General features: G+C 33.2%; 4 protein-coding genes and 1 pseudogene across 12 annotated transcripts; 3 read left to right on the top strand and 2 right to left on the bottom strand.

Moving 5' to 3' along the window:
• The first annotated feature begins 804 nt into the window (after positions 1-804).
• On the top strand, positions 805-3,461 carry LOC107934724 (expansin-B3). The gene is made up of 4 exons (XM_041082989.1): positions 805-1,228; positions 1,490-1,796; positions 1,983-2,112; positions 2,923-3,461. Exons 1-4 carry the CDS (start codon positions 1,060-1,062, stop codon positions 3,118-3,120), a joined length of 804 nt encoding a protein of 267 aa, XP_040938923.1. The 5' UTR covers positions 805-1,059; the 3' UTR covers positions 3,121-3,461.
• A 2,241-nt stretch (positions 3,462-5,702) lies between these two features.
• Positions 5,703-6,386, top strand: LOC107934713 (E3 ubiquitin-protein ligase BIG BROTHER). The gene has a single exon (XM_016867198.1). The coding sequence runs from the start codon at positions 5,703-5,705 to the stop codon at positions 6,384-6,386; it is 684 nt and encodes a 227-aa protein (XP_016722687.1).
• Positions 6,387-7,149: 763 nt separating this feature from the next.
• Positions 7,150-8,665, bottom strand: LOC107934714 (probable polyol transporter 4; annotated as a pseudogene).
• Positions 8,666-15,074: 6,409 nt separating this feature from the next.
• On the top strand, positions 15,075-17,765 carry LOC121210948 (uncharacterized). Of its 9 annotated transcripts, none has more exons than XR_005906244.1 (6): positions 15,151-15,383; positions 15,547-15,598; positions 16,055-16,111; positions 16,370-16,446; positions 16,619-16,675; positions 17,031-17,765. XR_005906244.1 is itself a non-coding variant. In XM_041082988.1 (5 exons), exons 1-4 carry the CDS (start codon positions 15,221-15,223, stop codon positions 16,669-16,671), a joined length of 315 nt encoding a protein of 104 aa, XP_040938922.1. In that variant the 5' UTR covers positions 15,108-15,220; the 3' UTR covers positions 16,672-16,675; positions 17,031-17,765. The 9 variants fall into 9 exon arrangements, 1 of the variants encoding a protein (XP_040938922.1); XR_005906243.1 differs by having other exon boundaries at positions 15,153-15,383; positions 16,065-16,111; XR_005906246.1 differs by lacking the exon at positions 16,055-16,111 and having other exon boundaries at positions 15,075-15,383.
• A 1,212-nt stretch (positions 17,766-18,977) lies between these two features.
• LOC107934702 (ethylene-responsive transcription factor ERF054) lies at positions 18,978-20,680 on the bottom strand. Its single transcript, XM_016867190.2, has one exon. It carries the CDS (start codon positions 20,544-20,546, stop codon positions 19,284-19,286), a length of 1,263 nt encoding a protein of 420 aa, XP_016722679.1. The 5' UTR covers positions 20,547-20,680; the 3' UTR covers positions 18,978-19,283.
• Between the last annotated feature and the right edge of the window lie 1,832 nt (positions 20,681-22,512).

Raw genomic sequence — 22,512 nt, 5'->3', positions numbered from 1 at the left:
TTTATTGCTAGAAGATAATTAGAAGCATATGTTATAAATTTAATGGCATTCTAAACATTTTATATCGATACTAACCATTGAGATTTTAATAGGTGGTCCAACTATTGTGACCATACAATTTACTAGAAGAATGGCATCACAAATACAAGTATCCATTGATGTTAAATCAAATAATTTAAAAATGCTTGTGTTATAATGATGTTTAATTAACATGATTAATATCTTGTAACAATTTGTGTGGATGTTGTATTAGGATATTATTTCCATTCATTAACATATTATCTTTTGAATGATTGAGTAAACTAACTTGTATTACTTCTTGCTTTGTAACTGCTTGTACAGGAAAAAATGTGAGAAAGATAACACATTCACTAAGTAAGTTAAGAAGTAATTTACATGATTGTTAACAGATACTTTTGTTTTAAATTTTGAGAGTAATAATTGAGATATACACTAAAATTTCTTGAATAGCTTGGACCTTCCGCCTGCCCTGTGTACATATGATACAAATGGTAAAGCAATCCAGTTTTGGAATGTTATAGTGCCAATACGACATAGTTTCGACCAGACCAATAATACCCTAAAAAGTCCCAAACGACTAACCATCACATGGCCCCTGAAGTAAAAAAAACACACGCACACACATAACGACAACAATATTAACGGTCGAATACTCGAATGACAAAAAAGCCCCTGGCTCCCTCCAAGTACGATCACGCGGAATTAACGCCTTAACCGTCGGTGGACCCGCAAATGCAGTGGCACCGAGGTAAATAACACCAAAACCAGTGGATCCCATAGTCACAAGAAAATATAAAAAAAATAGAACGTTTAACTCTTTTCTCTGCTTCCTCTGCTTCTATATTTGTAGGGAGCTCTCTCAACACTGTCTTCAAGACTATCAATATTCAATGCTAATATAAACTGTCGGCAGAAGTAGCTTCCTTCCTCTCTTGCCCTGCATTTTTTTCCCACCTACTTTTCTCTTCACTTTCCTTTTTGTCCACTTAACCTGCACCGCCTAAGGCTGAACAAGTGGTGGCGCCGCCTGTTAACACAATGCAGCGCCGCGGTGGATTCGGTGGGATTGTTACATTATGCTGCCTAGTCTTGTTTCAGTGTTCAATGGTGTCTACTGCGGTCCCTGTGCCGCAACACAAGGTAGACCTACACTGGTACCCTGCCACTGCCACTTGGTACGGCAGTCCTGACGGCGATGGTAGCGACGGTAAGTGCCCACCACTGGCTTCTGTTGCCGTTTTGTCACATTTTTGTTCAATGCATTCTAGATCTGTAACAGGATTTCTTTTAGGTTCTTTACGGTTTTTCTGTAGAGTCTACTGGTAACTACTAATCTAGTAGTAGAGTTCCAAATGAACTCCAGTTAATTAAAGAAAAATGCTAAATGTGGTGCTCAATTTTGGCTCAATTTTAGTTTTTGTAAAGTGGAATCACTTGAATGGTAGGTTGTGAATGTGACATTGTGCAGGGGGAGCATGTGGGTACGGGTCATTAGTTGACGTGAAGCCGCTGAGGGCCAGAGTGGGAGCGGTAAGCCCGGTGCTGTTCAAGAACGGGGAAGGGTGTGGGGCATGCTTCAAAGTGAAGTGCCTAGACAAGAGCATATGCTCAAGGAGGGCCGTCACCATCATTGTAACTGACGAGTGCCCCGGCGGGTACTGCGCCAATGGCCGCACTCACTTCGACCTAAGTGGTGCAGCCTTTGGCCGAATGGCTATAACCGGTGAGAGTTCACAGCTCAGGAACCGAGGCGAACTCCCAGTCCTTTATAGAAGGTATTTGCTTTGGGACTGCCTTTTTGTTTTTCAAGGATCTTTCTTTTTCGTTGTCGCTTCTATTTTGTCACCTTTTTTTTTTCTCATTTTACTAGCCTTTTTCCCGTACCATTTTCTTCTTTTGTTTCTATTGGTTTTCCTGAACTTTAAACTAAAAAATGAAATGCTTTTTATTTAATTTTATAGGACCCCATGTAAATATCCAGGGAAGAACATTGCCTTCCATGTGAATGAAGGGTCGACTGATTATTGGCTCTCTCTTCTGGTGGAGTTTGAGGATGGAGATGGAGATGTTGGGTCAATGCATATAAGAGAAGTAAGCCCCCCCTTTTTCTCTTTTTCCATAAATTCTACTGTTTTCATTAATTTCAATGCTTTAAAATCTTTTTGACTTCCATGGCCCAATATTAAAAAACGCAAAGGCCAAAGTTAAAAAAAAAAAGAAAGAGAGAAAAAAGGGCTCTTTAGGCTCCACAAAATTCAGATATGACTGATTTTAGGAAAATTCTTAGTGCTACATCAATGAATGCTTGCATCTTCAAAGCAGATTTACATGGAAAAAGCTGCTTAATATTTTGTTCAAAAAAGTTAATATCAATGTAGTGCCCATACCTTTAAAAAGATAGTGGCAGAATGTTTTATATTCCTTGGTTATTATATTATCAACCCTTGGCTCTTCCTAGTATCTTGGATTTGTCAGCTTAAATAGGTTGCATTAGGGCAACATAAATGTTACTTTATTAAGAAAACATTGCCCATGCGTTTTTATAATGGCGCCAATGTGCAAAGTGCTGAAGCCCACTTTTCCCTTCAATTGATTACTCAAGTATTTTCTTGAATCTTGATTCCCTGCATGTGATAATATCAATAGGGGCCAGGCCACACTCAAGTGTGATCTTTTGCTTTCCCTTTTAACCCATACGGCAAAACAACATGTCATTAGGGTATCTTCCAACTATTCTCATTCAAAATCAAAGTTTCAGCAAGTTTTATGGTGAAAGAAAACAACACGCATAAATGGCAGTTTTTTTTTTTTGAACAACTTACACGTTCAGAAAACAATATTGAGAGGGGAAAAAACGAATGCTATATATTAATAGATATTGAGATTGGAAGTTGTTGGCAGGCCAATTCGGATGAGTGGTTAGAGATGAACCATGTTTGGGGAGCAAATTGGTGCATTATAAGGGGACCCCTGAAAGGGCCCTTCTCAGTGAAACTAACAACATTATCAGCAGGAAGAACATTATCAGCGAGGGATGTTATTCCAAGAAATTGGTTGCCAAAAGCAACTTACACCTCTCGCCTTAACTTCAAACTCTAAAAGCCATCACGAAGAGGGAACTAAGCCCCCTTTTTTTATGTCTCCTTAGTCCCCCAAAAGTATTGCTAGTCTGTTTTTTCGTTTTAAAGGGAAAAGGAAGCCGGTTGGTCAGCATAATAGCATCCAAGGGTTCTTTATTCCTTTTTATTATCCTTTCTCTTAAATAGTTTTCTTTGGTTCTACAGTGTGTAAGTGTTATTATAGATGAATGTAGCCCTCTCCAAAGGAGAGTGTGCGTTTAGCATTGTTGCTGCCATTCATGTTTGAATGTGGTGTGTGGTGTCGTTGGATTTTCATGAAATTTGGAATATTCAGTGTAATATATTTATATATATGTGTTACATGTGTTGTCAATTGTCTCTATGAAAAAGAAAAAACCTCTATATCTCTATTACTTTATGTTCAATATTGATCAGCAGGACCACAGACGAACTCATGTGAGGTGGGGGACTTTGATCCCTTCGTTAAAACTAAATTCCATAAAAAACATTGCAAGATTGATCCATCCTTCATACAAAGTTTTATCTATTTCATTTTATATTTTCTTTTTCCTCCTATCTTTCTATCATCTGTCTCTAATGTTCCAAGAAAACCTAGTTGAGGATCCCAAATTGCATAAGCAATCGGGTTTACATGTAAAGGATTTTATACCCATGGCTCAAAATTTTCCCTCCAAACTACATAAAACAAATTTTCGGAAGTCCACAAAAATTATTTTTAATGGTCCGAAATGAGAAGCAAAATATTTTGATTCCACCATATGTCCATATTTCATCAATTTTTTTATTTTACTTTTTTTTTTTTAAATTTTAGATTTTTCAATAATTGTTTCAATTGACTAATCATATTATGGAGGTCCATATATTAAAAGTTGAATTGTCTTTTGCTCCCTTCACTAAAAAAAAGAATAAATTAATCCCTTCACATAAAAAAAGTGTAAATTGATTATTCTGTTAAAAATACATTGTTAAATGATGACATTGAAGGTAATATCCAAGGTGGGATTAGTTTTTAATTTGAAAATAACATTAAATCTAAAGTGGCATATTATGGAATAATAAAAGGTAAAAGTATTATGGAAGCCTTTTTAGTATCAATATGACTTGAATTGTATTTTGCTCCCTCTACTAAAAAAAAATTAGTCATTGTACGTTAAATTAAAGAATAAATTTATCATTTTATTAAAATTTTCATCCATTTCTACTATTAAGTACTGACATAACTAACGAACAACTAAACAGTGACATGAGTATGTATACCTCATTCTAACGTTGCAGTATTTTAAGAAAGATCGTAAAAAAATAATATTTTTTATAATTATTAAAGAAAACTTTCAAGATGAACCTAAATATAGTTTTCAAATAAATAAAAAATTAATAAAAATATAAAAATATTTAAAAATTGTTAAGAATTACAATAAATTATTAAAAATTATTGTAAACAATGTCTAGAATGAATATAGATAAATGGTTGTACATGTTCGAACTTGTATAACTATTTATTCAAGTTTATTTAATTTTTTAAATTCATCCTCGCATTGTACTTTTTATAAATTTGGAAATTTAAAAATTGTAGTTTTATTTTTAGAAATATAGTCCTATTTTTCAGATTTTAAAATTCTAGTCTAATTGTTAATACTATTAAAATGATTTTGTTAAATTTAAGTTTATCATAATATCATTTTTTTAATTACAGGACTATCAAATAAATTTTTTATTTCAAAATATCATATCAAAATAAATTCTAGAAAACTGAAATTTAAATTTGTAAATAATAAAAAAAAGAGATATTAAAAAAAAGAAATAATTTAATTGAAAGTTGTACACCTTAATTTAGCTCTATTTGATGTGACCACACGTGGAGGAGATCCCACTCAATCTTCGTTGAAACACTTGTCGGGGAAAAAAATTATAGATTTTGGATCCAATGTAATTTATGATAAAAGAATTTTTATGAACTATTTTTAATGTTAATGAAGTTAAAATATTTAATTATGTTTTTAGCAATCCTAATTTTAGGATTCAATATTAATTTACGAAAAACTTAGTTATTTTTGAATAATTCAAAAGATATCACCCTTTAGCTTTTCAATCTGCTCAATTTGGTTTTGAAGTTAAATTATAATGATTATTAAGTTATTTATAAATAAATTTAGTTTTTGCAAGAAGTATTATGATGTGGCATTAAGAAAGTAGAAATGCGAGTGGGTAATTTAATTAGTGCATGTAGAGGTAGGGATTGAGAAGGAAACTTATAACATTCTTGCTTTTATCTATCTAATATGTTGTACATAATTTATAAAGTTACATTCTAATAATTTTAAAATACGTGTATTCTAATCATATTAACAAAATTTGTTTTCCCAAAATAAATCATATTCAGAAGTTGAAGTTGATTTAACAAAGTAACTATGTTTTGAATGCATGCATATCTGATTTTTTTTACTCCAACTGCTTTTACAATTCCTAGTAAGACTGGAATTGATTTTACCTATAAAATACTTCAAATTTTCTTCACTCACCCACAAATTACCAACAAAAATATACAATCAAAACCCTGAAAACAAAATCCAAACCCTAGCCATGGCTTTTCGTTTCTGCATCAAGATTATGCAAGAAAAGGAGAATCATTTACAACCACTTGGTTTTGAGATCTCACATCATCTTTTCCACATAAATGTTGAGTTTCGTTACATTTCATCTCATTACCCGCAACTTCCTTTAGAAACCCACAACCGATCCATCCTATGTCGTAGGGACCTGTTTTTTTCTGAACAAAATGGTCGAGACATCCTAATTTCTATGGTTGCCGACTTCGGAGCATCCCAAGACTTCATTGATACTGTCCTTGTTCCTAACGTCATGTCTTTTGCATGGGATACTCATAGTATGCCTATGAACCTTGGACGTCAAGTAATAAAGTTGAGAGTCGAGTTAGTCATTGAGGTGAGACCTAATGACGAGATTGAGGAATCATTGGAGAGTTCAGTGAATTTCAAGCCTGCAAGTAAGTCATCTATTGAAGCTTTGAAAAGGGTTAAATGGGATGATGATGAATTAGATCATATTCCATCCAAGGAGAGGAGGAAATTGGCCAAGGGTTTGAGTTCACGAAAAGAATGCGTCGTCTGTTTGGAAGAGTTCTTGGATGGTGACGAGGTTGCATCCTTGCCTTGCAGCCATGTTTACCATTACGGTTGCATCATTAAGTGGTTAGAGACTAGTCATCTCTGCCCATTGTGCCGATATCATATGCCAATTGATTGAAGTTTTTATTTCTAGTATTATAGTTGATTAATGTATGACAAAGAAAAAAGAAAAGTTGATCAAGATTGTAATTCCTTGTATTTTTTTAATCAATAAGAATTTCTTTTTCATATTCGAATCATAACTTGTGTAGATGGCAATAGGTGGTAAAAATAAGTTATCCAACACTATAATATTCATTTGTTTTGGATTTAGATGTCATGGTAATTTGTGGATTCAGACTTTAGATTTATGATCCGCCAATGTCATGGCCAGGCGCCCTTTCTGGTTTGGTGGGAAGACCTACATGTCTGCTATCAGGCCACCAGAATCTGCATTACATGCTCCAGGGACCTATTACTCGCCTGTCTCCTTTTTATGACGCCATGAATGAATACCATGTGTTCTCATAAAGTTTTCACCAACAGACCAACTTGAAACCTTTTGGTTCATTCTCTGATACACGAAGCTTCAACCCCCCACCCCCCCATTAGGCAATCTTAAGGAGAGACAACGGAAGGTAATAAAGGGATAGAGTCGGGGTTTTATCTTGACCTGAGTTTGGTGTTGCTTCTTTGGTTATATATTATCACTGTAGTAGTTTCAATTTTGAGGCACTGCTTATTGTATCTTCTTGGAGCTATATAGATTACACTCATTGAACTGAACATGATATGTCAACCGTGTTTGTTTCCATCCATTATATGGTAAAACTTCATTTCAAGTCCTAGTAAATCTCTTGGAAGGGAGAGAAGAAATTTGAGAGGAAACCTTGGAAGAGAGAAATGATGAACGGTAAGCTTTTGTGTTTCTTACTTGAATCTACTAAAATAGCATTATATCCTACAATGTCAAACACTGATATAGGGAAGTATTTAGCCATGATACTATTTTGTTCTTATGGATCTAGATAAATCAACAGTATAGGAAGAGATGGAGAAATGCACCTCCAATAATATTAAACTTTTTCCTTTTGGTTTACCTACTCTTAGAGCTTCAGTTGCGGATACCTTGAGTTATATGAAACATTCTCTTCTGGAATCTAACTCTTGCATGTTGATGGACAGTGGTAGCTCAGCAACTGAATGATGTAAATTTACATAAGGGTGCTGGCTTTCTCTATTTCAATCATTAAACTATACAAGTTGCCAGATTCCACCTTGAAAAATGCATCTGTCAATCCCCAGTTTGCTCATGGTTTCTCTACTAGATGCTCAGTGTCTTCCATCTCCACTTCACTTCCTTGCCATTCATTGTGACGTTGGAAAAGCAACTTAATCTGCTCCAACGATTTTCCCTTCTTCTCAGGGTACAAGCTTGGAAACAAAGAGAACCGAAAGAGCTGACAACGGCGGAAAGAGGAAAAAGGTTCCTGCAACTGTAATCGTATGGGAAAGCGAAAGGAACGACATGGCAACAAGGCCACTGGATACCCTGTTACCTACTGACCCAAGAGCAGATGCTTGAGCAATCAATATAAAAGCAATCTTTATGATTCCCACGGCAACTGTTGCAACAAGAAGCTTAGACTTGCTCTCAATCCCAGCATCCTTGAAGATTTCGGGGCTATAATACACAGTTGCGCCTATTCCAGTGACTTGTTGGAAACACTCAGCATCCGACGAAGTGAAGGAGAAGGGTTTAGCAGGTCACACCACACAGCTTTCTCTTCATTCTTCTCTCCATTACACATTCCAGCTGCTTCCATTATTTCTGAGAGCCTCTCATCAACCTCTTTCCCATTTTCATCTGTTTTTAATTGCACAGTTCTTCCTTCTTCCACTCAGTTTTGCAGGACCAACCACCTTGGTGATTCAGGGATAATGAAAAGTGCGAACCATATAAAGATTGAAGGCAAAGTTCCAACAGCCAGCATTACTCTCCAGTTTATATGTACTGGAAGTCCAGAAAAAGCATAATTTGAGACATAACCAAGCAAAATTCCTAGAATTATGAAGATCTCGGGGAAGGGGGTGAGAGAGCCTCTATCAACAGTTGGTGATATCTCAACAATATAGACAGGAGCAACCATGACACCGAAGCCAATACCAATCCCAGCCAAAATTCGTCCGATCATTAGTACTTGGAATGAAGATGCAAATGTCATTATAGCCGCACCAATTTGAAATAAAGCCGCAGCAAAGGCCATTGTCCACTTTATACCCATAACATCTGATGTCCTTCCACCAGCTAAGCTACCCAAAAGTGAAATGATGCTCAAAATTCCAACCAGAACTTCTTGTACCTCTCAGTTATCCTCAGGTCTTCTTTTATAATATAAATATAATTTCCCCACTCATGACACCTACATCTGCACAAAAGAGAGATTCGTAGCCAAAAAGTTTTTTAAAATTGGCTGTTAGGTGGAACACTATTTACAGATAAGTGCGATAGAGCTAAAGATTTTAAGGATGGACGATGGAGTAATGAAGAAAAGGACTACAACCAAAAGGACTTCTTGGCAATGTTCCTAAGCTAAGTTCATGGATTACTTTTATTCAGAGAGTTGAGGGGTCTGAGTATGAAGTTCTAGTGCAAACACTTTAATGCTGACTTCGGAAAGTATTAAACTCTGCACTGACTAAAAGAGAGAGAAGAAGAAATGGTGAAGCAAGAAACAAAGAGAAAACATGAGAGATTTGAAAAGAGTAAAACTTACCATATTCAAGATAACATTGTTGAGAGATGCAAAAATGGCAGAAGCAATAACATAGTTCCTGGTACTTACGATGAAGATGATGTGAAGCATAATGATCCAAGTCATCTTGATATGTCAGAATCCATTCTCCTGTACTTGTTCCCCAATGGCAAAGCCATTTCCCCATTCCCACTTTCTTGGACACCCACCAACCCCATAGCTCTCCCTCTGCCAGCCTGTTTTAACTCACAAGACAGTAGCGCCATTTTCAAAGCAATGGGTGGGTAAGTTTCAGCATAAATGTCTCCCAAACAGAAACAAATTAAGACTTTTCTTCTGTAACCAGCAAATTTACTTGAATTTTAATTATTTGTTTCAAGGGGCACAGTTTTCGAGTTTGGCAATTGGCAGTCCTCCATTGGTACTTCGTTATTTAGCTGCCTCCTTTGAAAAAAAACAGCCAAGTTTTAAATTTCATCAATAAGAAGAAGAGTTAAAAATTACGTAGCAATTTCGTGTGAAATTTTTATAATTTAGGACATGATGTTTCCAATAAATCGCCATTTCATCGAAATAAGTTCATTTATTAGACTTTTCAATATGTTTAATTGGTTTCAGCTTTTTGTATAGTTGATTTTTAGTTTTGGATATATAAAATTGAATAAATTAATTAATAAATATGTTATGATAAAATGCTTATAATTTTCGACCAAAAAAAATTATCCACATCTTTCTTATTCTTATAATAATAAATATATTAATCGAGTTAAAAATTTAATCGATAAATACTCAACTAATTGAATTTTAATATATAAAACAATTTATTTAGAAAGTAACTCAATCCAAAAATAAAAACAAAATTTTAATTTATTTATTTAATGAAAAAGAAGAAGAAGAATTCACCTATTATAAACATGAGTTGCTTTACTTTTATGTAAAATTTCGATAAATTTATTGAGATAAAAATATACCCATTTCTTAAATATTTTATGTAGGTGATTTGTAGGGGTAATTATTTTTTATTTTATAAATAAATAAATCTTAAAAAAAGGAAAAAGAAATTGAAAAACAACCGGATAAAACCCAACCAAATTTCAATTACATTATTTCAATAGTGGAAATATATTCGGTTCAGTTTTGTCAGTTTTTATGGTTTAATGAATATATTCGCTTTTTGCTATATAAAAACTAAACCGGTTAGGATTTGCGTCTTTGTAATTATTTTGTCCCAATTTACTCGTACATGAGGTGCAATTTTTAGTTAAAATTGATTTAATTGATTAAATCGAATTAATTTGATTTAATTCAGTCAAGAGTCAGTTAATAAATTTTTAAAAATTTAATTAATGATTAATTCAATTTAAAATTAATTAATTAATCGAACTTAATAATTAATATTATATTAACCCATTAGGCCACCACTATCCACCCAAACCCAGGCCCCAAACACTATAGTACTCCCAAATAAACCCAATCTATTGAAAATAAACCCAAACACTAATCTTGGCCCCAAACATAAATTTTGAATTCTCAAAATCTAAAAACTCAAAACAATGCACTATAATACTAAAACACCAACCATCTCCCACCAAGTCCCAAAATCTCACAACTAAAAAATTCCTAACCCTAAATTGAAAATCCCTAATCTAAAATCTCCCAAGTCCCAAAATCCTTATTACTAGTCACCACCGTCCGACGTCCACTAGGCACATTGTTCAGCGTACACTAGGTCACCATCATCATTCGATGTTTGTCTGCCATCGATTTTGACTTCGCCAGTCAAAGGTTTTTTTACTGAAATTGATTCTTCTACTGCTTCTTTTTTTATGAAAAAAATTTCATTCTTTGATATTCCTGCAACTCTGTTGTTGCTTCTTTGTTCGCAATGAGTCAACATGTGTTTGTGAATGTAATTTTGTAGAAAGGTTACTAACCATATCTGTTGCTTCTTCGTTCTGTAGGTTACTGACGTAATTATGTTGTTAATTTGTCACTTGTGATTACTCCTTCGGCTGCGGATGCTGTAGAAAATTCATCGATTTCTAATTTATATATGTATACAATATACTTCTTTTCAAATCGACCTTGAATTTTAGTTCTAGTAGCATATCAATATATATGAAAGTGAGGTAGTTATGCTATTTGCACATCAAAGATTATCGATATGGTTGATGTTTTGGATTTCAATTATATTCAATATCATTTTGGACTATGGAGTAATAACGTTCTTATTAGTATAGTGAGAGATATTTTCTCGTTCTATACGACTCTATTAAGAGTGTGAGTGGTCCTTGTTAATTTTTTATATGTTTTATACTTGTTTTAACCAAAAAATAAAAAAAACATATAAATTTCGGTTAATTCGGTTAACCAACCGAATTAACTGAAAAAGTTTGGTTCGGTTAATTTTTTAAAAAAAATTGGTTCGGTCAACAGTTAAGGGTTTAAAAAGTTCGGTTAATGTTAGTTCGAGTTTATTAACTGGTTAAAAATAATTATTTTTCAATTTAATCTTCCTATAAATAGATAACCTATAGTGAAATCACACTTTGACCCCCATAATGAAAAAAAAAACTAAATTCAATCATCTTACAAATAAAAAAATTATAAATAAATATATAGTAAAATTTCATTTTATCACCCTAAAAATAAAAAAAAAGATGTTTAGTCTTTTCAAAAATGATGAAATTATAAATTAATACATAAACTTATATTTTGATTTATGGAAAAATTATAATTAAATTTTGATCCCCGCTAAATTTTTTTGAATTCACCCCTGAATTTACTTGTGATATTTTGAACTGTTTAGATTAAATAAAAATTTTTATGATTATTTAATATTATAAGTATTATTTTCATCAATAGCTTTTGCATGAAAACAAAATGAATTAGCAAATATTAATTCATTGGTTATTTAAGGTCTAACTAATATTAAATTATATTACATTGGTTGGTTGTAATATAGAAGACAACTTATATTAGTAGGTAGTATAAATAACCGGTAGTACAATGGTCAAATTGAACAAGTGACTAATATTAGAATTGTTAAGTTGTATACAAGTCTAATTGGAGAGGTAAATTGCTTTTGCTATTGGAGCTAGATTGACTCCTAAAAATAAAAATATAAATATGATTGTCGGGATTGCAATATATCAAACAAGACCTTAGTTGAATTTTTCCTAGATTTGTTTATGGATTAATTCACTTGTGAAGTTCATAGTTTGACTTACACAAATCCTAAATAAGTGAATAACCATATGTGCATGACTAATGTAATTTGATATATTGAAAACCCATGCTCTTAAGGTAGTGAGCAAAAAGTTGATATGTTGGTTGCATGACTAGTGCATTACATGGCAATCAGTAATTTGTCTAAGATAAATGATTCAATCATTGCCGGTAAAAGTAACGGTCATGTTCATCATACTAGATGCTATGGTAATCAAGAGATAAAAGTGATCAAACTATGTGAGCGAATTTAACCTTAGGGGGCCATGAATATCTTATGAGGATGACACATATGATAAGATAATTGGAATAAAGCTTAATAATATGAGTAGCTTTCGTAATGATATATAATAGGGATTTCATTTACAGTAATTGTTAATGGATTGACTTCATGAGTAAATAATTGTGTAATTAATATGCATTGAGTCGAAACTTAATTACAAGTTCTTTTTAGCCTAATAATATATATCTAATCAACCCCTACGCTAGTTCATTATAAATCTTAATGAATAGCATATATGAACCTAGAACAACTAACAAATTGAATAGAGAGATAAATTGCATGGATTACTATGCATCTATAGTAATTGCATTTTCTCGGAAAGGCAGGGGATGATTTAGACTTGATTTAATTTCTTTGTATTATTATTTAATTGAATGAAAGAATTAAACAATTGAATGAAAAAATTAAACAATTGAGTCTAAATTAAAAATTAAATTAAATGATAATTGAAGTTCGAATAATTAAATAATAATTAATTAGGTCAACAATACGGTTAATAAAATTATAAAAATATTACCAACTCAATAAAATACTTAATAAATGATATAAATACATAAGAAATAATCTATTTATTAGCTCTAAGTGTCTCATTAAAATTTGTCGTGTCTTAAGGAATTTGGCATTCTTCTACAAGTACGAGCATTTTGGATTTCTTGATTTTGATCAAGGTTTTTAGAATTGGAGTAATGATCGAACTAGTCAAATCACTAGTTCTTGGTTTGATCAGTTCATCTAGTTCGATCAAATAAATTATTAAAAAATCATAAAAAAATTAACAAAAAAGAAAACCAGTTCAACAAGTTATTTTAACTTGGTTCAACCGATTTATATGGTTTGTGGGTCAATCGATCCAATCCCTATCTCTGGACCGATAACCTGGTCGATTCCAATCCAACTCATTGGTCCAATCCAGTTCTAAAAATGATGGTTTTGATTAATGAAAGAACGTTTTTGATTTAGTCAGGTTGCGCAACCAAGCCATGAAGTTTGGAAAGAGAATTAATTGCCAACGTCTTGATCTTGGAAGGCGAATTTTAAGCATTACTAGCATCGTTAAACATTATAAAGGTAGAAGAAAGAATTAAAAAGGAAGAAGAAAGCATAAAGGTAGAAAAAAGAATTAAAAAGGAAGAAGAATAGTCAAACATTATTAAAATTGAAAATGATGGTATATGAATAATCCAAAGAGAAAATAAAAGGTGGCTAAATATATGCTAAGTGAATATGAGGTGATTGAAAAAGAAGATTTGAATTGAGTTAAACACAAGCACTCTCTCTTCGGAAAAGCCAACAACAAATTAAATCCCTTATTTAAGGCAGTTGATCCATTCTACAAGGTTTTGGCTGAAAACATTGCATGGTGAACAAGAAACATGAGAAAGAAAGTAAAGAGCACGTTTTGGTTTTATAATTGAAAGAGGAATTACTCAATTTGGAGAAGATGAAAATAGTTCGAAGGGAGGAGACAACTGTGATAATCGCAAAAGGTTAGGATTTGGGTTTTCAAAGTTACAAAATAAGAAGAGAGATACTGGTTTTTAATTATAGTTAAATTATTTTTTGGGAAAATGACTACTATCTTTTCTAATATAATAAAAAAAGTAAGGGTAATTTTATCGATTTCACTCACAATCTAAATAACTTAAAAAATGAATGATATTCAAATTATACATTATATTCTAATATTATTGACACTTTTTAAAAATGTGAAATAATAGGATAGATGGAATATCAAATTTAAATAGCTAATTTTATTTTAAAATATAAAATAACGAGTCATAATGTAAGATTTGACCAACTGAATATATCAATAACATTTTAGAATATCAATATCATCTTTCTTTTATGCATGGTCTGATAAAAAAAAATTATATGCATGTACAATGAACAAAGTGGACTAAGTCATGGGCAAATTCAATTTTAATTTTTTTTTTTGCTTAGAATAAATTTGTGGCTAGAGTCATTCATGAACTAAGTTTATTAATGGATTTTTTATTCTTTGGGAGAAATTTATAAAGTGTCGTTTATTCGAAGTCGACGACCTTTCAATAAGTTTGATATTGTCCCTGATGAAGTTTAATCTCTAGATTCTACTGAAAGTTCTTTAATAAATTTGATATTGTCCTCGGTGAGATATAATCTCTAGATTCTACTGAAAGTTTGAGTGCCTAAAAAGACAACATAAAGAGGCAATAAGTTTATAGAGCAAGAGTGCTTCTACGGATGCTTGAATAGGCAAACTACTGGAAAAACTAAAGAATTCACTATTGGTGGGGTTTGAACCCATGTCGTAAATGAGGAATGAGTTCAAGTGATAGTGTTCTCACTCATCATTGCCCTACACACTTTAAGGCGTGAGTTTGAGTGCAAACATGTGCAATGCACATTGTTTGCCTTCTTAAACACCAGACGAGGTGCTCCCATTTTGTAAATTTGCTGCCCCTCTTTAAAGATTCAAGTTTACGACAGAGATAAGGATAAAACCTTTCACTAAGGACAATACTGAACTAACTAAGGGGTTTGTTGACTCTAAATAGATAATACTTCATAAACTTTTTTCGAAAGAATGAAAAACTCTCAACTAAAAAAGGTGCAACAAGCTTGAATGACTATTACTATACTTACAGCACGTTTGGTTGGGGGAATAGGAATGCATTCCCCCCTATTCGGCGGGCCCACCACCAAACGGGCGTTTGGTTGGCCGTAATGCTATTACGTCCCGAATCCATTCCGTCCCTATTACGCCCACTGGCTATAATAGGCATTCCCCACGCTGAGCGCCGATTAGGGATTCCTTACCGTTACTTATTTTTTATTCCATATTCTGCCCTCATCGATTTCTGCTTCTTCTTCCATCGATTTGGCACAGGTAATTTCTGCTTCTTCTTCCATCGATTTCTGCTTCTTCTTCTTCTAACAACGAAAAATGCTCGCACTCTTTCCCTGTTTTTCTTTTCTTTTCTTTTCTTTTCTGTAAAATCTATTTCATTTTTCTTTTCTCCATTTTCTAACTCTTCAGTTTTGAGTGACAGGTCGTTACCATCATTATTTTAGCAGGTCGCTGGTTCCCTGTTTATTTTATAGGTTAGTTTTGCTTTTGCTCAAATCTGGAATATTTGTTTTTTGTTCTCCTAATTTTAATTCCTTTCTTATGATTTTCATTCGGCTTTTCTTTGATTGATTCTATTGCATGTTCGATCAAACATATGAAAATTTTTTCAAAGTGGTTCTATTACTTGTTGCGTATAGCTTTGTATATTTCTGTTCCATGAAAAATAATTCTTGAGGTGAAGTATGATTCTGTGATGTATCCGAGAAAGTTTATTCTGTGAAGCCTCATAGTTTCTGATTGCAAGTCTTTGTTCTTTGAGGTAGCTTAGGAATTTCTTTTATGAACCAAAGAGTTATCGGATATAGCTGAAACATTTTAAATGGCTATCTACTAGATTCATATTGTTGCAAATTCTTTTTAAAAATTAAATTTATGGTTGAACCCAAGCCTAGAGGTAAATGTTTTTCTGAAACTGTTGATTGTCTTAGCCGGATGTAGGTTTAGCTGCAGCTATACTGATGCAGAACCTCAGCAGGATATCTATGGTATTCTCTTGTTAATTTTCTCAGGCTTTGCATGTTATTGTATGTGTGAGTTTGTTTGTATTGTGACCTCTGGTTTTGAAATGGGGTTATGAATATCACTATAAACAGTTTTATTTGCTAAATTGCACTTGATCACCTCTATTGGAAGGGTAAACTGACCAATTGCTATTAATTATCTTTTGTACAACCTGTATATACGTTTCTGCACTATTTTTCATCATCATTTTCTTTACAATTCAGAATTTCTGTAATTTGTAGCTAAGGGAGATGAATATCACAAATTTAGATAGAGTGCCAAAGAACATTGGGATTCCATGAGATCTTATTTTCAGAAGGTATGGCGTTTATAGCAATATGTATATTTGTTATTTCTATAAACCAAATACATACATGCATACATACATATATGAACATCATGAATACAAGTTGCATTGCTCCATATGAATTTTTTGTAATTGATATGAGTACAGTTGACTATTTGATGGTAGAATGAATGTTCTTCTATAGGCTGCTACTGCATATTCAAAGGGAGAGTTGGAGTATGCGGCTTATCTTTCTGATTAGGTGTGTTTTCTACTTTGTTATTACTGGCTGTGGAATACATGGTATGGGGAAGTCAAAACTGAAATAGTCGGTATGGATCTAAAGTGTCCTGATCCATCTAGTTGTCCTTTCTGTAGTAAATTAATTAAAAAAAATTCGGATTCTTTTGTGGTGGTTGATTTATCCAGAAATGATTAATGTGGATGTTTTGGTATAGTATATGTGGTTGAAATGTTTTATTGATTATATTGAACTTTGATTCATTTTCTTCATTTTCTTCATTGCGAACATTTTACTTTATGCTTTTGTCTTAGGAGGACGGTGTAGTTTATCTTCTTGTTGTCTAATGTTTTATGTCTCTGGCTGATGCATACAGGTCACTAAGCTTCTTGTAAAGGAAGGTATTCAGTGGCGTGAAGAAAACCGTGGAACTATACTAATCAAGCTTGATGGATACAGAGAGTTTAGCTTTTTAGAATCTAATAGTGACACGGAGTAAATTAATTATCTAATACCAGGTTTGCATCATTTACCATCTGTTTGTACAAGACAAGGATGTAATGTAACAAGGTTAATGTAGTGGTTCAAAAACAGGGATCAGATGTTTATATGTACATTACTAGAAATCCTTGTACTCTTTCCTCCTTAGGTAGGTGGAAGCTTCATAAAGATGAAGCTTCCATGTTACTATATGTTGAGTTTAGCAAAATCATGTATCTGACTCAGTTATTGGTAATGACAAAGACTCGTGATAGACTGTAAATTCTTATCAACAAAGATAGAGTTGTTGCGTTCTTTTACTTTCACTAGAAACTCGGTTTGGTATAGAGCATCTTTCCTGCTGCAGGTAACCTTTTTGTTTGACAAGATGGAAGAATGGTTGGGGATTGTTTTGCTTGAAGTGTTGCAGAATGGCGCGGCAGTTGATTTTGTTGTTCTATCTTCGATTTTGTTGCTGGCATGAGTTGATTTGTATAGCATTTTATAGAATAGATGAATTAGTCATATTGTATCTGCTACGTGGATTATGGTTCATGGCTTTATCTTACAATAATCCTTGTATTAACCTATTCATCCAACAATAATTTCTTGTTCTGTTGGATTCATCCAACTTTTTTGGACCCTGGCAAATTTTACATGGTCGCCAAAGTAAACAGAACATTTTCTTTGTTGACCAATATGCATGATATCTTTATAATTCCATGCAAATTTTAATTTTATCTCAATTACACATATACCTACAAAGCATCAACATAATAACATGATCAAAGATTTTGAAGACGAAGAATTTATGCAATTTGTTGTAGACTATTTTCAAAATTTGTTCACCTCACAAGGATAGTCTATTTCTACATAAGGTTTTGGCTAATATTTTTTTATTGTAGAATAATTAAATTATTTGTTTCACTAATGGTATTTTAGTACATTAAATATGTATTGCAGTTTAAAAATAATAATGTAGATTATATTTTATTTTCATAGTATTATATAATATGATTTTAGTAAATTCATATAAGAATAATTATATTGAATTTTATTAAATTATATATTTTAACTAAATTATATTTAATATTAATTATTTTAAATTATATTTTATAGTATTATATATTATGATTTTAGTAAATTCATATAAGAATATTGATTATTAAGAATTTTATTAAATTATATATTTTAATTAAAATATATTTTATTAAATCATTTGTCTAAACAAATTTCTGCTAAGGGTATTCTAGTCATTTTAGTTTTTTCCCTTATGCTATTACACCTCTATTCCATTCAACCAAACACAAGATTACTATTACGCCTCTATTCCATTACATTCAACCAAACAATTGATTTGCTATTACACCTCTAATCCAATACACCGCTAATCCAATACAACAAACCAAACGTTGGTTTAATCTATTTTGTTAAGAATTTTAAAATTTATTTGTATTATTTCATGCATATAAGAAAACATTGATAAAAAGAGAGGATAAATATATATTGATTTAATAAACAGAAATACAGCAACGATTTATTTGACTTAATAAATAATTAAATTTAGAAGGTAATAGTATGAGTTGTGTTAATTACCGAGTAATAGAAGAAGTCTCCCCTGGCACTGATTAAAGCATTGTATATTTTAATGTTTTGACGTAAATTCCTGCTTAGCTAATCACAACATTATTTTATCCAAGCAATACAAAACAACCGTAGCGTAGAGGAGAAACAAACATAAGTAACGATTGTGTTTTATTAGGGTAAACGATGCTGCAAATTTGCTGAATTCATTTCCAAAGGGACAAACAAACTATAAAATGTCAAACGAGAACTCCCCAACTCAATTTGAAATTTATCTTTTATTACTAAAAATTGCATCATTACATAATCAACCCCAAAAGAACGAAAAGAAGCTTGCTATCTATCAACAAAACATAAAACATGTTTTTGTCTGTGCTTAAGGGCCCTAAAAAAATACGCAACCTTTTTGCACGTGTACTGGTGAAAAGCATGAGGTTGTTGCTCTAAAAATCCTGTGAAAGAAAACGTCATAGTTTGATCTAAAAACCTCCTTAGCAATACAAACATGCACATCGGCAAAGAATGGGTTTACCACTAAAAGAAAATTGATCCTATAATTCACCTATTAATCTTCATCTTTCCAAAAGAAATGTTTCATTGGACAAGAAGGTGAAGAAGCAGAATTGTGTTGTTTTGAGAGATCAGAATCCAGCTGGTTTTGATTTTGATGGGTGAAAGGAAGATTTGAAGGAAAAAGTAGATTGTTTGTGGTATCTAAATCATCCCAAACAGGACTACCAGGTCCCCAACCTGCTGGAATTGCATTGAACCAAGCCTCTGCCATGGCTCCCCACTCAATTTCCTCACAACCACAAACGCCTTCTCCTGCTCCAAAACCCTCTGTTGTCATCCCTGAACCTGTGTCAGGATTATCTTCTTCAGGTGGCCGCACCGTTTCCATTTCTACAGGCTGCAAATCTTGGTTTTCTTCAGGTTCTTGTTGTGGGAGGTTCTGAGTCTGGTTTGGCTTTGAACTTGGATGGGGAGTCTGTGGAGACGAAACCGGTGAACTTGGGGCTGTGGACGTAACTTTATCCTTATTGAGGAAAAGCTCCGGGAAATTGAGCCTTGCATTCTCTCCTCTAAGCTTGAATGCTTCGCGATCATAGGCTAAGGCAGCTTCTTCAGCCGTATCAAATGTGCCAAGCCAAAGACGAGTCCTATTTCGAGGAAGACGAATTTCAGCTACCCATTTGCCCCAATGCCTCTGCCTTACTCCCCGGTAAAGCTTAGTAGCATTTATCGGTTGCACAGGCGACCTAAGCAATTGTCTACGATTCTGCCCCAGCCTGCTCATCATCATTAAGCTCCCTCTCGGACTCAAATTCAATACATTACTCCAGTACTGAACAAGTTGCTGAGGTGGTAGGGATGATTCTCCTGAAAACATTGGCTGGTAAACACCATCATGTTGCTGCTGAGGCGTAAAGGAAACCATGTGTTGCTGATTTTGAGGTAATGGCAGGAGAGTTGGATTATTTCCGTATTGTCGAGATAAGTACATTGGCTGCTGAGATGCATCAAAAGCATAAGGCAAAACCAGTCTAGATGGTTGGAATGAAGCATCGGATGAAACAGAGCAAGAAGACGATTGATGAGGTAAAGTAGCTGAGAACTGAAAAGAGGCTTCACGTTCAGGGCTACGTATCTTCTTGATAGGCCTTTTAGACATGGAAGCTTCATAAAAAATTGGCCTCCATTCATGCCTCTCCAATCCAAAATCAACATTCTTGTCTTTGCCAATCTCCAAAACTTGGTCTCTTGGCATCTTGATTGCCTCATCACCAACACCTGTCTTGGATTTGCCAGTATTATTTGCTGCTGCCATTGATACTAATAAGCACCGCCTTTCTCTCTCTATATATAAATAAAAACTTGATAGCGTTAAGATGGGACGACTAATCAATAACTATGTTGGTATTGCAGGGGAAGGAGGGACTCTTGTTTTGTGAGAGAGATAGAAGTAGCGAATTTATACTAGTCTCGTACCTCTAAGTTGGTATCCGGGGACCAACATCAGGTTGACTTTCATTCTTTATTATTATTATTATTGTTTCTATTAAAATATAAAACTATGTTGCCAACCGCACACGAAAATGCACATTTGTGGATAATATTTTTTCAACCCTTAAACCCATATTATGAATCATAATTCTTGTATGAATATATACTATAATAACGAATTAAAATGGCTTGACAAAACCATGTATAGCCATGGGTGTAAAACTGGTGGCGTGCACACTAAAATTAGCTAAGGTTTGCGTTAGGTGAAGGAAATTAGAAAGAAAAAAAAAATCCGATGCATTAGTTAATTAAAGTGAGAACAACATATACTTGAGTTATCTTTTGAATTTCTTCTTTTTATTGTTAGAAATATTTTCATATTATACTCAAATCCTTTTATTGAGACCAGCTTAAATAATTATAGAATATGAAAAGAATAAAAAAGTCCATGAACAGGTGTGAGTGGTGAGGGTGGAGCCGTGAACAGCAAAATCATGGTCTGAGAAGTCGGTGAAAAAGGGCAAGTGTCATCACATCCTCCCACATTCCCCTTTTTTATTAATTTAATTTTATAATCATTACCTTCATTCATCAACGACAAGAACAGCCAAAGTTTTAGAACAACAAAAATATCTGTGTCTTAATCCTTGATTTGAGGCCACGAAGGACAGACTCATTGGCTGTCCACCCACCCAACTTATTCTATTTCTTTCCCAAATTCATGTTAATCCTTCTTCAAATATATATCTAACTTTCGTTACCCAACCTTCTTTGATTAGGTTTATATAATCAGTAGTTAATGAGTGATTAAAACTGACAGGCTTGTCAAGAAGATGTTAAAAAGAAGCTTCAACCACTACTCCAAGTAAATCTCAACAACGACATTATTTTTAAGCTTTTAAATTTACTATCAAACTTCATTTGAATTTTAATTTTTTAATAAATATATATATAATTTCTTTCTGCGCCATAACGTAGTGTCATTTATCCATTATCTCCTGCCATAGAAGTGGGTGCAACTACGACTTTAGAAGAATCATTCAACAACCGAAGAGTTTGGTATGCTAATGGTATGGTAGGATCGAATTGAAAGAAGTTTCCATTAAACGTGTTGACCCGTTGGTATTGACACGTGTAATCTAATCATGAGTTTATGTATGCTTCTGAAAAGACGAAAAATATCTGGAAAAGGAACTTCCCTTCATGTCTCACATCACATCCATTGGGAATTTGGGTTTTACTTTATTGACTTTATAGACAGCCGGCGCCACCCAACCTAAACCATAAAGGCCAACACCAAGTGTACCTCAATTACAGCCAATGGAAATTGGAGTGAGCGGCAATCACAAGAAATATTCTTTTACCTTTGACCTCAAACAGGCATCTCTTGGTAACATGCATGAATCTTGTTACATGGAATTAATGGTAAGGCTCTTTCGACTTCAACATTCACAGTTGGTAGCAAATGCAAGCATGCATAAGTGCATCTGTCCCAAATTATAGGGGTTCTTTCAACCACTTTTGATTCTGCCTTTGTAGTGCCTCACACTTGCTTTCACAACCAACCACCCTCCCCTTTCTTTCCATTTCCATCTTTTTCCTTTCTTTTGTGGGGAAAAATGGTATAATGGATTTCAGCATGCCATCCTTACAAAACTATGATGTAATTTTAATAAATTAAGATTTGTAATCTGAAATTATTATAAAATTAAATTTATGATATGCTAAAAATTTTAAAATTTGTAATTTTCATCTTCCAAATAGCACACAATTTTTAGAAAATATTGAGT

This window comes from Gossypium hirsutum, chromosome A12, assembly GCF_007990345.1.
Source record: "Gossypium hirsutum isolate 1008001.06 chromosome A12, Gossypium_hirsutum_v2.1, whole genome shotgun sequence".
Classification (NCBI taxonomy): Eukaryota; Viridiplantae; Streptophyta; class Magnoliopsida; order Malvales; family Malvaceae; genus Gossypium; species Gossypium hirsutum.
The sequence above is the reverse complement of the archived record's forward strand: the minus strand, read 5'-3'. Positions and strand labels throughout refer to the sequence as shown.

Bases quoted from the DNA above. Each gene is read 5' to 3' on its own strand.
- LOC107934724 (XM_041082989.1), top strand. From the start codon at position 1,060: ATGCAGCGCCGCGGTGGATTCGGTGGGATTGTTACATTATGCTGCCTA. The intron at 1,797-1,982 runs GTATTTGCTTTG...TTAATTTTATAG, and splicing joins CTCCCAGTCCTTTATAGAAG to GACCCCATGTAAATATCCAG. The intron at 2,113-2,922 runs GTAAGCCCCCCC...AGTTGTTGGCAG, and splicing joins GGTCAATGCATATAAGAGAA to GCCAATTCGGATGAGTGGTT.
- LOC107934713 (XM_016867198.1), top strand. From the start codon at position 5,703: ATGGCTTTTCGTTTCTGCATCAAGATTATGCAAGAAAAGGAGAATCAT.
- LOC121210948 (XM_041082988.1), top strand. From the start codon at position 15,221: ATGCTATTACGTCCCGAATCCATTCCGTCCCTATTACGCCCACTGGCT. The intron at 15,384-15,546 runs GTAATTTCTGCT...TTTGAGTGACAG, and splicing joins CTTCCATCGATTTGGCACAG to GTCGTTACCATCATTATTTT. The intron at 16,112-16,618 runs GTATTCTCTTGT...GTTCTTCTATAG, and splicing joins ACCTCAGCAGGATATCTATG to GCTGCTACTGCATATTCAAA.
- LOC107934702 (XM_016867190.2), bottom strand. From the start codon at position 20,546: ATGGCAGCAGCAAATAATACTGGCAAATCCAAGACAGGTGTTGGTGAT.